At 38.6% G+C, this 18,103-nt stretch overlaps 2 protein-coding genes across 2 annotated transcripts in view; one reads left to right on the forward strand and one right to left on the reverse strand.

The window, feature by feature from the left end:
• The window catches only part of LOC134004244 (leucine-rich repeat-containing G-protein coupled receptor 5-like), a 43,293-nt gene extending 35,011 nt beyond the window's left edge, over positions 1–8,282 (reverse strand). The window contains 1 exon segment of the mRNA XM_062443455.1: positions 7,741–8,282. Coding sequence (XP_062299439.1) covers positions 7,741–8,081 — 341 coding nt within the window. The 5' untranslated portion in view covers positions 8,082–8,282.
• A 7,732-nt stretch (positions 8,283–16,014) lies between these two features.
• rab21 (RAB21, member RAS oncogene family) overlaps positions 16,015–18,103 on the forward strand; it is an 18,079-nt gene continuing 15,990 nt past the window's right edge. The window contains exon 1 of the mRNA XM_062443491.1: positions 16,015–16,480. Within this exon, the coding sequence (XP_062299475.1) occupies positions 16,325–16,480 (156 nt within the window). The 5' untranslated portion in view covers positions 16,015–16,324. The remainder of the gene's footprint in view (positions 16,481–18,103) is intronic.

Below are 18,103 nucleotides of genomic sequence, written 5' to 3' on the forward strand. Positions count from 1 at the left end.
TGGGTTCAATAGATTTTAGTTTTTGAGCAGATATCATGACACAAAGTGACTTCTACCAAACGATTCAACAGACCTACAAAGGGTTAAGTGTATAATGCCACAAAAGTAGTTTGTTTTTATGACAATTTTGGAAATTAGATATTTGGCAATCTAGAGATTTCAAGAAAAAAGTCAAAATATTTCAATTAAAATGTAAAGTAAGAATTTGATGTTATGTAAAAAAAAAAAAAAAAAAGTAGCTAGTTGTGAGAAACACGTTTTAATTTTATGATTTTTTTTGTATTTATGAGAAAAAGTTCTAATATGTAAGGAAAGATTGTGACGTTACAAGAAAAAAAACTTTAAATGTCATGAGAAAATGTAATATAAAGAGAAAAAAGTGGTAATGTTACGACAAAAATAATATTAATATAAATAAATAGAAAAAGTTGAGAAATTACAAGAAAAGAGTTGCATTATGAGAAAAGGTTTTGATGTTGCAAGAAAAGTTTTAATGTTACGAGAAGACGTAATATGAGAAAAAAGTGGTAAAGTTATGACAAAAAGCTGCAAAGTTACGTGAAAAAATGCGTATAATGAAAAAAGGTTTTGATGTTACGAGAAGATGTAATATCACAATATAAGTGGTAACGTTACTGTACGTCAATAAGTTTAGATGTTACAAGAAAAACGTTTTAATGTTACGACAAAATGACATACAATGAGAAAAAAGTGGTAAAGCTGCAATGTTACGTGAAAAAAGTTGCATTATGAGAAAAAGTTTTGATGTTACGAGAATATGTAACATTACAATAAAAGTGGTAACGTTACCTCAATAAGTTGCATTATGAGACAAAGTTTTGATGTCACGAGAATTTTTTTCAATGTTACTACAAAATGTAATATTGTGAGAAAAAAGTGGTAAAGTTACGACAAAAAGCTGCAATGTTACGTGAAAAGTAACAAAGTTGCATTATGAAAAAAAGTTTTTATGTTACAAGAACAAAGTTTTAATGTTGCCAGAAAAATGTTTTAATGTTACCCCAAAATGTTGCTATATTACAGAAACATAGTGGTAATATGACAAAAAGCTGCAATGTTACGTGAAAAAATTTGTATTATGAGAAGAATTTTTAATGTAATGAAAATCTAACTTGCTGTAAAATGTGTTTAAGTCATGAACCCAAGACAACAGATTCATTTCAAAGGGAGTTTTACACTGATTTTAACCAATTGCATCTTTTATCATTTGACTTTTGCTGCTTTAGTCACAGTATCAACCGATCATCCTGAGCCTTTTATTCACCGTTTGACTGAAAGATCCACAATAAGGAACTTTGTTATTGTACAAGCTCAAGTCCTTGAACTGGTTTTTTTTTTAATGTGGACTGAAGAGAAAAAGAGGCATGTAGGAAGAATACGGAGGACAGAGATGAAAGAACTGACGAATACATTAGCCATGTAGTGTGTTTTTTTTCCTCTTGGTAATGAGTTGGATGAAGCTTTGTGTGTGTGTGTGTGTGTGTTGTCTTTTTTCCGTCTCCTCGGGCTCAAACTGATGGATATCAGACGATTATTCAAATGGCCGGAGCCCGCAGAAAGACAAACTCTGAAGAAAGAAAGAAAAGAGAGCTGTGTAGTTTGGAGGCGTAGTGTGACAGCGAGGCCTCTCTCTGTTTTTGTCCTCTTTCACTCTTTCTTTCTGTCTTTCTTTCATTCTTTCGGGGGACGGGGCCCCCTGGGGAACACGAAAACGGGGGGTTTATTCCTCGACCCGTCCTGTCAGTCTGTGCTGTCTCCTTCCAAAGAAACAGATACTACAGGATAAACAACAGCTCTCTACAGAGTTGTATGTGTTTCTATGTGAGGGGAGAAACAAACAGTCTCTAAATGCTTCCTGATACTGTAAAGATCTTTTAGGAGCTGATAAAAGCTGCAGGAGACAGAGACTCTATAGTGAGATTGAGATATATATCATTTAGGGCTGCAACTCATTATCTTCATTAAACTCTGAATTATTTTCTCCTTTAATCAATCAATCAGTCGTTTGGTCTATAAAGTGTCAGAAAATGGGGAAAAATGTCAATCAATGGTTCCTAAAGAAGTAAATATTCACATCTGAGAAGCTGGAATCAGAGAATTTTTGGCATTTTTTCTTTTAACATTGTATTCAAAATGATTAATCAAAATTGTTGTAATTAATTAATTTGTTAGGGACGATGCAAATGAACATGGTGCAACTTCAGCTTGTTACAAACGAGCTGCAATAACTGATGTTCTGCATATAGAGAGCATATAGATATAGTTCCCAGTTAGGTTTAATATAATATAATATCAATATATGTTGAAAAAGAGAAAGCATAATATAAGTGAGAAAAATGGAAATTGAAAAATAGAAAAAAACACAAATGAATAAAAAGGTAAAAAGATTTGACTTACAATAACAAAAAAGTGCAAAAAAAAAGTAGTTTTTTGTGAATAGTGACACATTTACAAGAAAAAAGTTAATAAGTTGAAATGAAAGTCGTATTGTTTGTTTTATATCTTGCACTACTTTGCAATTTTCTACTCTCTTCCCTTTAAAAAACAAGTCTCTTCTGGTTTTCTTGAGTGTTTTATAAATAAGACAGTTGGTTGGGGGAATGTACACACCTTAACTTAACCTAAAACATCACCTTATTGTCTGTTTAACCTCTCATAACCCCCACAGGAAGACAGGTAGTCTATTTACCCTCCTGTTAAGTGTGAGTGTGGTGGACCGTGGCGTCCGAAAGCTCCGCTCGACGACAGCTGTGCTCAAATGAACCTTTACGAAGCCAAACAGATTCTCACACTTAGACACCGGCAGTCCAAACATCCTGGACAGGTAAATGGACTACCTGTCTTCCTCTGAGAAAGGCCGTGAGAGAGGTCAGACGGACAAAAACAGGGTTGTGTATTAGTCTGTCTCTAAGCTACACATTACTAGTGTCGGTTATTAAATAAAGTGGAAATCTTTAATTGTACACTGAAGGTACAGATCTGAGTTGAAATGGTCACCTCAGCTGTTCACAAGCTTCAGGATGTCGACGAGGCTGCCAAGAGGGGCGGATCCCAAAAAATCGTTCATATGTACATCAGTTCATTCATCACAGCGAGGCAAAAAGCATTCCTGCGCTCCTGCTGTCAGTCAGAGGTAGAATAGAGACTTACAGGCCCATTCAGACCTCAGACAGCTCTGCTTAGGCATGCAGCTAGTGTACACACACACACACACACACACACACACACACACACACACACACACACACACACACACAATGACAGATGGCAGTATTCAGAGTGACGATGTTCAAATAGACAGACCGACAGAAACAGACTAGCTGACTCTCCCTGATGTCTGTCCGTCTGAGAGAGAGATCTAAAAGTTTCAGGACATTACAGAACAGATGAGTTAAAGTCCGTTGGATCCAATCAGAGAGCTTACTGTGATTGAACGTCTTCGTGTTTACTAAGCAAACAATCAGCTGGTTGGTTCCTGTCAAACAAGTTACAACAAAGTGATTCTACTGACCAATAAAAACATCTTTTCCTCTTTATTATGTGTCTCTTTTGACTTCTTTTTTAGGATCCTGGAGAAACTATGACTCTATTTTTCCAGTGATCTGATTGGCTGTTGATCCTCTGAACTTACAATAGTTAGTCAATCAATCGAACAGTTGCCAGCTATAAGGTTGAATGCCAGCTGTTTTGTATTCCAGCTTCTCAAATGTGAATGTTTTCTGGTGTCTTTGTTCCTCTGTGACAGTAAACTGAATATCTTTGTGTTGTGGACATCTGAGGACGTCATCTTGGACATTTGTTTCAGTCGTGAAAAATAAACATTAGTAGCACCCCTACTGTCCAGCATACGTTAAAATAATTCAGCTCTGTGCTCAGGATAACTTTTAAACAAACACACATCATGAAATAGTGTTTAAACTATCAATGTTGTTAGTGCACATAAAAGACGAGGAGCTCTCTGCAGCTTGGCCACAGTTTACATTACGCTGGTTGTACGATTTACTAACTGACACAGATGTGGCCGATGGGAATGATGCACGATAATGAAGAAGGAATGTCCTGGAAATGCACAACACACCTGGAAGTCAAAGTTATTCAGCCGGTCAACGTCTATCCAGTGTAAGTTATCATGGTTGAAAGAAAACCTGAGTTAAACCCAAAGATAGCTGGCTAAAACACTAATCCCCCGAGCACAAACACCTGGCAAATACCACCTGGTCACATGATCGTCTCTTGACTAAAAGAGTTGACAAGGAACACAACATTAAAAAGTGAGCAGCATACACTGATGGGAAATTGCTACCAAATCTCCTGAAAACCAGTCGGAGGATTTAAACACACACAGAAACGCCTTGATGTTTTGTTGGATTCAATTCCTGATCGGAGCTTTAATAAAGACACAAAGAACCTTTGATCGACTGTTCGAGTGTGTGTGTGTGTGTGTGTGTGTGTGTGTGTGTGTGTGTGTGTGTGTCCATCTGCCTGTCTTGGACAAACTGTAAGGAAAGTACTTTCATTGAGAAACGCACACACACGCACACACACACACACACGCACACACACACACATTTTCCTGAATAGAAGAAGGTTTTCTTTAATGAGAGTGAAACTTAAATCCTGGACATTGTGCTGCTTTTAGACCACAGCCAAGACAGGTTTTCTCCACACACACACACACACACACACACACACACACACACACACACACACACACACACACACACACACACACACACACACACACACACACAGAGAGAGTACAGTGACGTAATGGTTTTGCCAGAGCTGAAACATGTCTTGTATTGAGGCAGGTCACCTGCTGTGAAGTGAAATGGATTTTAACTGCTTTCAGTGTCTCACTTTAACAGGAGTTTACACAGCGTTCAACTCAAATACAAACACTGAAGCTTCAATGATACTGTTGTTAAAGGACCATACCAGAGTACTTTGGACATTTTTCCACAGCATACTCTCAGTTTATAGACGGTTCAGCAGCTTGGTCTGTTGAGGGCTGTAGCTAACAGAATGTTATAATAAAAACACTAATGATGGAAGTATAATGAATCATTATTTAGGGATGTATCAATCCAACTTTTGCTCTCACAATATTGATCCTGACACCTTTAGAAAATTGTTTGCATCATTTTTACGTTTGTGAACATGAAGGTAAGGATGAATTACTGTGGCCTGTTGAAATGGGATGAATGTAACTGATGACAGAAACCCTGAAATTATAATGACATTCACACGTAACTGAGAAAAAGTAATCTGGCTGATACCTGAATCTCTACACATAGAAACTGAACTTCCTCAAGAATGTCTGTAATTTCCTTAAGGATCCCTGGACCCTTCTTTGGAGCCTCTGAAACTCCTCAAGAACCCTTTAAGCTCCTGTAACCCTTGCTGTTGTCTCTGTAACCGCTTAAAAAACCCATACCCACTTCATAGTGGTGCTCCTTAAGCCACCTAAAGAATCTGTTAAAAGCTCCTGGTTACTCATGCACCCAAGTGAACCTCCTCAAGAGTGTCTGAAAATCTCCTGAAGTTCCTCAAACTCATAGAAGTACCTCTGGACCTCTTCCAAAATCCACATACCTTTCACAATGTCGCTGAAATCCTCAAGAGTGCATGTAACCTCTGGGACTTCAAATCTTCAGGAAACTTCATCAACCTCAGTAAGTTTTAAGAAGCTCTAGAAACTTTGCATCCTCCTTAAGAACAACTAGAACTTCCTCTAGCTCCTGAAAACTACCCGAGTTCCTCTGAAACCTTGTCAGTAATGCTCCTAACACCCCCAATGCAGAACCTCTAGAAACCTCTTTCAATAACCTGTAATTAGTGGTGTGCGATATATACTGTCTACGATGATATCTTAATTGTTGTTTTAATGATGTATGAGTTGATGATATCGAGCATGTTCCTCACTTTACTTTACTGATCTACAAGCTACCAATGCCACGTAACGCGTCACTTTTAATGGCTTGTAGATCAGTTGTTGATCAGTTGTGTGCTTTACTGCTCATGTGCATTGTTCACCACGCTCAAATTAGCAAGTTAGCGTGGCTGCCAACTGAACCCTAATATCCAAATACCTTGTATCCTCAAGAAAAACTTTCTCAACAGCACTAGAAGCTCCTCAAGATCTATCAGAGCCTCCTCGAGCTCCTGAAACCATAATAAGAACCCTTGCTTTGAACCTCTTCTGGAGCTCTTAGCCTTCAAGTACCAAAGAAACTTGTGCTCATGGAAATCTCTGAATATGCCTGACCCAAGAACCATTGCAACTTCAAGAGAGCTCTTTGTCTCGTAGTCTGCCAAGGAACATCCAAAGATCTGTGGATCATTTTTTAAGAACCAATAACATTTCTACAGATCTTCTCAAAACCTTTAAACTTCTCTGACGCTCACCGAATCTTTCTAAGTATGCCTGAACCACTGGAACCTCATTAAAGGTCCAAACCAACTGGGGGCAGCATATTAAGGCTGGGCAATATGTCAATATTATATTGATATCGTGATATGAGACTAGATATGGTCTTAGATTTAGGATATCGTAATATCGCGATATGTCATCAGTGTTTCTTTTCCTTGTTTTAAATTGCATTGCATTACTGTAAAGTATGTAATTTTCTGAACTTACCAGACTGTTCTGTTATTTACATTTTTACTCACTTTGTCATTATATCCACATTACTGATGATTATTTATCAAACATTTCATAGTGCAAATATTTTGTGAAAGCATTAAGAATCATCTATACATTATTGTTGCGATATCGATATCGAGGTATTTGGTCAAAAATATTGTGAAAGGTGATTTATTCCATATCGCCATGCTACATATAGCATTGAATCAATAGTGTATAAAAGTGCTCTCTTATCTAGCAAAAAAGGAAACTACAACTTTGACTGAGCCTGATAGCAGGTTTGCTTGAATAAATCGAACCTAGAAGACGAGGTACTAAGCACACAGGATGCGACGTTGACTCGCTATCACCTCTGGAGGTACAACGTGGTATTACAAAACACGGGTCAGGGCTGGCTGGTGAGCATGCCAACTTCAGTAGAAATCTCTGTAACACAATACATAAATGTCTTTAATTTCACGTCAGAACTGTTATTTCTTCACATTCTGTTCATAATTTTAGAGTTTTGATTAATAAATTACATGTTTTATTATTGACAAGTGCAATATTATTTATTCACTACGGGGTGTGCAGACTGTATGCATGCTGTTGTCTTTAATGGGTTTTTTTTTTTTTTTAATGGACAAATGTTGTTTTAATGTTTTTTAATGTTTTCCTCTGCTACAAAGGGAAAGAGCACTTGAATTTCGTTGTACTGTCGTGCAATGACAATAAAGGTATTAAATTATTCTTACATGTTGCACCTTTAAGGATCTCTAAGGAAACCATCAGAGCTCTTGGAGAACCCTTAGAACATCTCAGAACCTCTCTCTTTCTTTTAACTCTCTATAAATGCATCAGAGAGTATAAACTAATCTCATTTACACCACCATGTGATCAACAGTGCATGACCTACGCATGCACGAGAGAGGTAAACAGAGGCAGTGTTGGACAGGTGCTCCGCTTCTCACGGCTGCAGAACATCCACGCACACGGGTACACGTGCACGCACGCGCACACTAATTGAGTCGCGCAGATTAAGAGCAACAGGTTGATAAAAAGAGAGAAATATAAAACCCTTGGTGTTGACTTACAGGTATGATGTAAAGACGCTCAGGTTGCTCGGTATCTCCCGGAGCCCCTGATCCGAGCAGTCCACCCGGTGCAGCAGCCCGTCCACCTCGCACCGACAGCGGCCAGGGCAGCCGCTCCTCCCCGCTCCTCTGTCTCCGTCCCCGGAGGTCTCCACCTTGGCCACCGCGGAGCTGTTCACCCCGGCTGCAGCGCTCTCCAACCCGGCCAAGGAGCTCTCCACCCCGGCCAAGGAACTCTCCTGCACGGCCAAGGAGTGGTGCATCTCCACCCCGGCCACTGAGTTTCTTAACCCGGCTGAGAGGGCTGCAAAAGCGGCCAACAAAGTCACAAATCCCGGCATGTCCTCCGCTGATATACCACACTCAGAAATAATAAAAAACACACAAACACAAACAGAAAAGTTGCAGTTTTTGTTGCCGGACTGGTTTGGATTAACTTCCCCTGATGTGAAGTCAAAGTGAAGTATAAATAATATTAATAAAAAGTAAAAATAAGAAGGTCCAGGTTGTTGAAGTCTGCAGCTTGGTCGCTTTCCAGGCTGCACGCGTGGAGCCGCTGAGCCGGAGTGTGTGTGAAAGTGTGTGAGTGTGTATGTATGAGTGTGTGTTTGTGTGTATGTATGTGTGTGTGTGTGTCAGAGTCCCTCCACTCACTACTACAACCGTGTGTTAACCCCGTTTTATATCCTCTGTCACCGTCTGTCTGTCTGTCTCTGTCTGTGTGGGAATCACTGGAATAACAGCAGAAAAGCTGCAAAAATAAACAAGTAAAACAAGGAATGAATCAATAATCGCACAAATACATAAACACAAAACCAGATTAATGAAATAATCAGTTAACTTATAAAAAAAGTACTTCTTATTTTAGCAAATGTAAAACACATTTCATCTTGTTTATTGATCAAGTGGAAAATCATTGCAGTTCATGCATATTTCAGACTCTCCTTTAAAATATGCTTGATTAGAATTGACAAATAAATACAGTTTATAACTCACTATCATGTTGCACATGTGAAAACAAAACTGTTTACATGTAATCATGTGAATTCCTCATGTGCCTTACCTTTACTTTATCTTTTAATTGATTGTGAATATAAGCCACAGATTTATCTTTTAGTGTTTTATGTAGTTTTGATCTGTCTTATTGTAAAATACTCTCTAATTGGGTTTTGGGAAAAATGCTAAAATAAATAAAAAATGTATTAAGAATATTATCATAATTAAGCAAATGTAAATGTAGATAATTAAACAGCTGGAATGCAAGTCTTAGCAGTAATATTATACTATTAAAAGTAGTCTTAAGATGAAAGTCATGAATAAAACGTTAGACTTTCTTAAACCGTCATTTTTAGTACATAGAAATGAACATCTGCTATATTCATAGTTCCCACAATGGTGATTAAGCCTCTCAAAAATCATAATAATCATGCATTTTGTAGTATAGAGTTTTTAATCTGGTGTTGGGTTTGACATCATCGCTTGATCAATGCAAACTAGTCGGCTAACTTGAATGTGGAGTCATGATTATCCCATTGGAGTGCTAGTGTCTCCTTTTAGCTCTGTTTTTGTTCTCCACCAACTCCACTATGTTCACCAGCTAGCCTACAGCTAACTGTGTACAGTGGCTTTGTTTTTACAGCTTTTTCTCCGCTTGCTGGAAACACTGTAACTCAAGCTACTACTTCAAAGATTGTGCAGGATTTTTACATATAAATCAACGTTCTTTACATTAAAGTCCTTGCCAAACAACTTCACACAATGCTGACTGAGCCTATCGCCGCCAGATTTGAACCTCTCTGTATTTCGCAGTAGTTTTGGTGACTTTCCTGCGCTGTAGCACCGTTAACGACGCGTTTTAAGTTAACTAGCAATGATTGGTTTGCGATGGTTTTCCGGGGCGGACTGTCCTTAAAGCCACTTTGTGTCACTATGACGGGGACCAGCAAAATTATTAAAGTGAAATTCCCCTTGCTGCCAAAAGGGGGAGACAAAAGTTCTCCATAATCATTTTTTTAATGCTTACTTTGCTGTCAGTGTGTAATGTGTTTGTGTGTCATAGTAATGAGCCTACAGAGATTTATCAGAGACTCTGCAGCTCCTCTCAGCTTTACGGAGCTTTATAGTTGAGTTCCAGCTCATTGTTTAGCTGTCTGGCTGCAACTTTACTGTTTTGGTTCACTCTTAGCGCTCTCATAGCGTCGTTTTAAAAAGCCACTGTTCACTACCTGCTCAGCACCAAACAAACAGACTCAGTTATCTGTAGACTAGCTGGTGAACATAGTGGAGCATTTAGATATTTCCCTCAGGAGTTGCTAGAGAGTAAAAACAGAGCGAACAGAGAGAGAATATTGGACTTTACATTCAGCAGGTTGGACAGAAACAAGACTCCTAATATGAATATGTTGATCAGTAACTGCTGGATGTGGAAATAAGCAAATATTTTGTTTCCTACCCTGCTATCAATGTTCTATTCTGATTGTTCATTTTTGATATTTGTTCAGTAAATTAATCATTTATGAAGCATTAACTGATCACATGAAGTCTCAGTGACTAACGGTGAGAAAAGCATGAATTCACCCAATAAATCATCCTGCATTAGTTAAGAATTAAAGTGTGTAGTTTTCAGGAGGTTAACATAAAACTATTGAACAAATGTGTCACAACTGAGCGGCCTTACAAGCTACTTTAAATCTCTCTCTACAAACACACTGTCTTTGTGTAACTGTGGTGTGTCTGTAATGAAACGACGCCATCCAAACTCTAACCTTGACCTCGATATGAAGCCTTAGCCTTCAAACAGTTTCTTTGAAGTACTGATCCAAAACCTCCTCACTGTAAAGCTGAAACTGTTTCTCACAAAAAGATAACAATGCAAGCCCACACACATGCAAGGCTGCGTTTAATGATTAGCTCTCCATATTGTGCGGTGGGGTCGGGGGTGTCGCATAAATGTGCGATATGAAGATGGTTATCACACACACCAAACAAAAGTGATGATGCAACAGTTGACAATATGAAGCAATCTGTTTAAGATGAAGTGGCGCGTCTGTCTTTCATTAGAGGTCAGTTTTTTTTAATCATTTGATTTAATAAAATGACACAAAAACATTAATACTGATTGTGAAAAGTACAATAATTAAAAATAATTACAATTTTAATCAGATCTCCGAAAAAAATGAAAGAAAGAAAGAAAGAACAAAGCAAAGCAACATCTGGAAACTTCTGAAGGATGCCTGGAAGTAAAATATATCATAACAAGTAAAAGTCCTGCATGAAAATCCTACTACAGTAAAAGTACTGCAGTATTATGAGTGATGTAGTATGCAGTATTACAGTAAAAGTACTGCAGTATTATGAGTGATGTAGTATGCAGTATTACAGTAAAAGTACTGCAGTATTATAGTGATGTAGTATGCAGTATTACAGTAGAAGTACTGCAGTATTATGAGTGATGTAGTATGCAGTATTACAGTAAAAGTACTGCAGTATTATGAGTGATGTAGTATGCAGTATTACAGTAAAAGTACTGCAGTATTATGAGTGATGTAGTATGCAGTATTACAGTAAAAGTACTGCAGTATTATGAGTGATGTAGTATGCAGTATTACAGTAGAAGTACTGCAGTATTATGAGTGATGTAGTATGCAGTATTACAGTAAAAGTACTGCAGTATTATGAGTGATGTAGTATGCAGTATTACAGTAAAAGTACTGCAGTATTATGAGTGATGTAGTATGCAGTATTACAGTAAAAGTACTGCAGTATTATGAGTGATGTAGTATGCAGTATTACAGTAAAAGTACTGCAGTATTATGAGCGATGTAGTATGCAGTATTACAGTAAAAGTACTGCAGTATTATGAGTGATGTAGTATGCAGTATTACAGTAAAAGTACTGCAGTATTATGAGTGATGTAGTATGCAGTATTACAGTAAAGTACTGCAGTATTATAGTGATGTAGTATGCAGTATTACAGTAAAAGTACTGCAGTATTATGAGCGATGTAGTATGCAGTATTACAGTAAAAGTACTGCAGTATTATGAGCGATGTAGTATGCAGTATTACAGTAAAAGTACTGCAGTATTATGAGTGATGTAGTATGCAGTATTACAGTAAAAGTACTGCAGTATTATAGTGATGTAGTATGCAGTATTACAGTAAAAGTACTGCAGTATTATGAGCGATGTAGTATGCAGTATTACAGTAAAAGTACTGCAGTATTATGAGCGATGTAGTATGCAGTATTACAGTAAAAGTACTGCAGTATTATGAGTGATGTAGTATGCAGTATTACAGTAAAAGTACTGCAGTATTATGAGCGATGTAGTATGCAGTATTACAGTAAAAGTACTGCAGTATTATGAGCGATGTAGTATGCAGTATTACAGTAAAAGTACTGCAGTATTATGAGCGATGTAGTATGCAGTATTACAGTAAAAGTACTGCAGTATTATGAGCGATGTAGTATGCAGTATTGCAGTAAAAGTACTGCAGTATTATGAGCTTTTACTGCAGTAATTACTGCTATTATCCATTGTGTCAAATCTTCATGTGAAAAGTAACTAAAGCTGTTAAATAAATGTAGTAAAGTGGAAGTATAAAGTAGAATCACATAGAAATACTACAGTAAAGTACAAGTACCTCAAAATTGTACTGAAGTGCAGTACTTGATTAAATCTACTTAGTTACTTTCCACCACTGCCTGATACTTAGTGGATTATTCAGGTGAAATAAGGTAAAATAAATTGGAACTGAACTCATGGAAACTCTGTAAAATAAAAATAAAATAATCTTTCTGTAGCACTTTTATATGTAAAATTCATCAAATGTTTCACAGCTGAGAAATAAAAGACAGAGCACATGACGTCATGTTGATTTTGGTAATCATTGACAGTAGATTTAGTGTCGCTGATGTTTCCGCCTGTTTAATATCCAGTCAGACTCTGACATCTAGTGGCCGGTCAGCTGTACTGCAGCCACAGACAGAAAGCACTGCGAGGCCTCCGAACATGCCTGTTTTCATTGATTGTTTGTATTGATTAATTATAAATGAATGCACCATTAAAGGCACAACATTTCGAGTTTTTAGGTGATACCTTTTTGTCGAGGGCCCTTCAATTAAAATCGTCTAGAAAGGCAATAAAGTACAATATGCAAAACAAAAAGGTGGAAACACAGCAAACAGCAGCAATGCTTGTTGTAACAGTAGGTCACATGTAAACAACTTAAACAATTTATATAAAATTAAATTAATTGTGACATTATTTACATTATTTACAAGAGTATACTGGTATTGAGTGGTAATATAACAGGGGATATTCTTATTGCACAGATTAAAGTGAAATAAATATATATGTATATTAAATGTATATTGCACACAATTGAAATGAGTAGTATACATGAAATACTAATATTGCAGAGTATTGGACATTAAAGTGCAGTGTGGGGGGGGGTTGAGGTTTACTGGGAGCAGTGTTGGGTCATGGATGATGTTTAAGGCCCCGACAGCGAGCTTGGTAAATGTCCGTGATTACAAGAAGCTGGGTCTCAGTGATGTATTGATGAGTCTTTGCAGAATCCTCATTGGTCCTTCTTGGCCCTTCAGCTGCTAAACCACGCTGTGATGCAGATGTGATATGTGATGAAGATACTCTCCACAGTGCACCGCTAGAAGTTAACCAGCATGTTCTGTGGCAGACCGGCTCTCCTCAGCTTCCTCAAGAAGAAGAGACGCTGTTGTTCTTTTCCAATGATGGTGGATGTTTGTGAGGCCCAGCAGAGGTCCTCAGTGATGTTTGAAGAAAGAAATGTCAAACTTGACACTTTCCACTGCTTCACCATTAATGAACACTGGGTTGTCCAACATGTTATTATCCCCAATGCCACAAAGGTACAGTAAAAGTACTGCAGTATTATGAGTGATGTAGTATGCAGTATTACAGTAAAAGTACTGCAGTATTATGAGCGATGTAGTATGCAGTATTACAGTAAAAGTACTGCAGTATTATGAGCGATGTAGTATGCAGTATAACAGTAAAAGTACTGCAGTATTATGAGTGATGTAGTATGCAGTATTACAGTAAAAGTACTGCAGTATTATGAGTGATGTAGTATGCAGTATCACAGTTAAAGTACTGCAGTATTATGAGCGATGTAGTATGCAGTATCACAGTTAAAGTACTGCAGTATTATGAGTGATGTAGTATGCAGTATTACAGTTAAAGTACTGCAGTATTATGAGCTTGATGTTAAGTATTACAGTCTAATATGAGGGTCTGTATATTTTAGTTTTTGCAGTGTGTGTGGAGCTAGTTTGGGTTCTGCTTTAAAAGAAACATCGTAACTAATGTTGAATCAAAGATGTAAGAAGTAGGAAACATTAATAAAAGTTGTCTCATGTTTTAGGAGGTCTTGTACGTTTTAAAAAGTTGTATCACATGTTGAGTTATAATGAGTTTCTGTCACTTTCTGAGCCTTAGACAGTGTGTGTTGTTTGATGAGCCAACATCAGAAACCCCCAGCAGCTCTGAGGTTGACAGGCAGCAGACTCTGTCATCATGTGACTCAGCAGAGAGCAGCAAGCAGCGCAGAGCTCTCACTCTGATGCAGGTTTGGAGCACTGATTCTGATTATGAGACTTTGTTTTGTTTGTTGTTTTTTTTAGTGGATTTACATGTTTTCTGTTGCTTGTATTTTCAGTTTCGACTTTCTGTTTTTGTTGATGTTGGATGAAGAAGAGAGACTTTCCAAAACCCTCTTCAGAAGTATAATACTTGTATTTAGTTGTAACTGTGTAATAACTGCTATCTGCACATACACAACATACCCACCCATTTTTTATAGTCACTATTTATGTTGGTTCTAAGGAGTTTATTACCCTTATTTACTTTTCTCAGATAGTACACATTACTTACTCATAATGTATACTGGCCTAAAGGTTGCTCGTCTATTCATCTGCTCTTGTTAATCTGCTGCAATTAAACTACAATTTATCTTTGTAGGATCAATAAAGTTGATCTTATCTCAGCTCTACTCTACAAATATAACTCTAGGAAACCATAAGTAGAAACCTGTGATGTAAGTTTGATTTTCCTCCAATCAGATCTAATAAACTGATTTTAATTACGTCACTAATTAGTTTACTCATGTTTAAATATGTTTACTGCAGCCTGATGCTAACTGTGCAGCTACTCAGCTTTAGTTGTACAGATTAGTTATTTCATCATGTTGTTTTGTATGGAAGAAAGTTGCAATCACCTATAAACACCTTATCTTATAATTATGACTTACTATGAGATAGTAAATCATAATTAAGAGATAAGGTCTCTGAATGTAATGTGCTGCAGTGATTTTGGTCTCTAAGAAATTATAATGAGCATGTTTCACTATTTCATAGATAGATAGATGGATAGATAGATAGATAGATAGATAGATAGATAGATAGATAGATAGATAGATAGATAGATAGATAGATAGATAGATAGATAGATAGATAGATAGATAGATAGATAAATAGATAGATAGATAGATAGATAGATAGATAGATAGATAGATAGATAGATAGGTAGGTTGGACCTGGAACTGCAACAACAATTTTGAGTGTAATATTAAAGGTAATCGTGCAACATTGATGGCAGAGAGTGGGATGTCTTGTGTATTATGTGTTTAGTTAGTTTTGTACTAATGTAGTTTTAGTAGGGTTGGGCAATATATTGATATTATATTGATATCGTGATATGAGACTAAATATCAGTGTTTCTTTTCCTGGTTTTAAATGCTGCATTACTGTAAAGTATGTAATTTTCTGAACTTAACAGACTGTTCTAGCTGTTTTGTTATTTACCTTTTTACTCAACATTTAATACATTTAACAGTAAGAATAGGAAACAAAGAACATAAAAACATACAATTTGAAAAATAAAAATAAAACCCAATTATAGTAAAAACAAGGAAACATTAAAACATACAATTAAAAACAAAAAAAACCCAATAATAATAATACAAAAGAATAGAGCATTAAATATAGGAGTTTGCAGCATAAAATAATGATTTGCTTTAAAATCATTAAAAGGACAAACAGTGCAAATGAAAGATAAGCACATTCTTTTTTTTTTAAACTCATGGTACGATAAGGATTGCTTTGAATTTATATATACAGTGACAATGACTTTTATTCTGCTACTCTACTTCTATCACCTCCCCTTTTTTTGTACAGTCAGCGCTTCTTACAGCCGAGTGACACCTCCCCCTCAACATAGAGGATCTTTGGCGGAGCTAGCAGTGATAGCTCAGAGAGACGCCATTAGTTGGGTGCAAACCGGGAATTCACGGCAATATAAGAAGAATTAGCTCGCTGTCAACATATATATCCACCTGTGTGTTGATTTATATTTAAAACAATCTATTCCTCTCATGCTGTCGATGCGTTTTCCTTTTGATTTTTAGCTTCTTTTTTTTTTTTTAGAAGTCGGAAGCTGATGTGAGCTGCGCAGGACTTCACTTAGCATTAGCAGCAGGAAGGAGGGAGGAGGTGAAGCTTGTTTTTTTGGATATATATCTTGTTTATTATAAAGTGCCCACGCCATGGCGGCCGGAGGGGCGGGAGGTAACAGCGGCAGCGGCAACAGAACATACTCGTTTAAGGTGGTGCTGCTCGGGGAAGGCTGTGTGGGGAAGACGTCGCTGGTGCTGCGATACTGCGAGAACAAATTCAACGACAAACACATCACAACTCTACAGGTAAGAGACGGGCCTGGGGAGGAGTCAGGCTGACCGCTGGGGACGCCCGGGGAGGGGTGACACTGGATGTTCGGGGAGGGTCACACAGACTGCTGGGGACGCTCGTTGAGGGGTCACACTGGACGCCCGGGGAGGGGTCACACAGACTGTTGGGGACACCTGGGGAGGGGTCACACTGGACGCCCGGGGAAGGGTCACACTGGACGCCCGGGGAGGGGTCACACTGGACACCCGGGGAGGGGAGGGGGTCACACTGACCGCTGGGGAAGGGTCACACTGGACGCCCGGGGAGGGGTCACACTGGACGCCCGGGGAGGGGTCACTCTGGACGCCAGGGGAGGAGAGGGGTCACACTGGACGCCCGGGGAAGGGTCACACTGACCGCTGGGGACACCCAGGGAGGGGTCACACCGGACGCCCGGGGAGGGGAGGGGGTCACACTGACCGCTGGGGAAGGGTCACACTGGACGCCCGGGGAGGGGTCACACTGGACGCCAGGGGAGGGGTCACTCTGGACGCCAGGGGAGGGGTCACACTGACCGCTGGGGACACCCAGGGAGGGGTCACACCGGACGCCCGGCAAAAGGGTCACACTAACCACTGGGGACGCCCGGGGAGGGGTCACACAGACTGCTGGGGACGCCTGTAGATGGGTCACACTGGACAACCATGTAGGGGTAACACTAACCGCTGGGGACGCCCGGGGAGGAGTTGGCCGGTCCTCCCGGTGATGGAATAGTTTAGTGGGGTTAGTTGCTTGAGTACCCCTAAAAAGGGTCTAAAATCGCCACTGACTGGGGTTAGAATTGTGGGAGGGGTCAAAGCAGAAGAGGTGAAGGAGGAGGAGGAAAAAGTTTTGGGGAGGTAAAAGTACATAACTATCATCAGTAATGTATTTAAAGTATTGCAGTAAAAGGGAAGGTGATGTACTTTTACTGTAATACTTTATAAGTGATGTAGTTAAAGTATTACAGTAAAAGTACATAAGTATTATGAGTGATAATACTCATAATACTTATGAGTCAAAGCAGAAGAGGTGAAGGAGGAGGAGGTTGGTGTTTTGTTGGAGGGAGGTGTTGCTGGTGGAGAGGAGAGGGGAGGTGTTTTGCTGCTGTCATTTGGCTGCGTACGCGTGTTGCGTAGCATGAGACGTCCTGGGAGGGCGGTGTTGTTTTGGGCAGAGGGGGGGGGGGTTGAAATTTGAGCCGGGATTATCTGAGGTGACGAGGAGAAAGTCAAGCTGCTTAAAACCTGCCAAGAGAAAGTAAATCTGATATCAGGTAGAGAAGAGAAGGAAGTACTTTATTTTAGTAAAAGTTACCAACACAGCAGTACAAAAATATATGAAGAGAAGTTTAAAAAAATCCTGCTTTATTAAAAGTAAAGAAGTATAATCAGACTGATGTAATATGCAGTATTACAGTAAAAGTACTGCAGTATTATGAGCGATGTAGTATGCAGTATTACAGTAAAAGTATTGCAGTATTATGAGTGATGTAGTATGCAGTATTACAGTAAAAGTACTGCAGTATTATGAACGACCCCAAGCAGCAGAAAACTACATATTGTGTGTTTAAATACTCACATAAAGTAAAAGTACCTCAAGAACAGCAGTGGAAAGTA

Source organism: Scomber scombrus, chromosome 22 (assembly GCF_963691925.1).
Source record: "Scomber scombrus chromosome 22, fScoSco1.1, whole genome shotgun sequence".
Taxonomy (NCBI): Eukaryota; Metazoa; Chordata; class Actinopteri; order Scombriformes; family Scombridae; genus Scomber; species Scomber scombrus.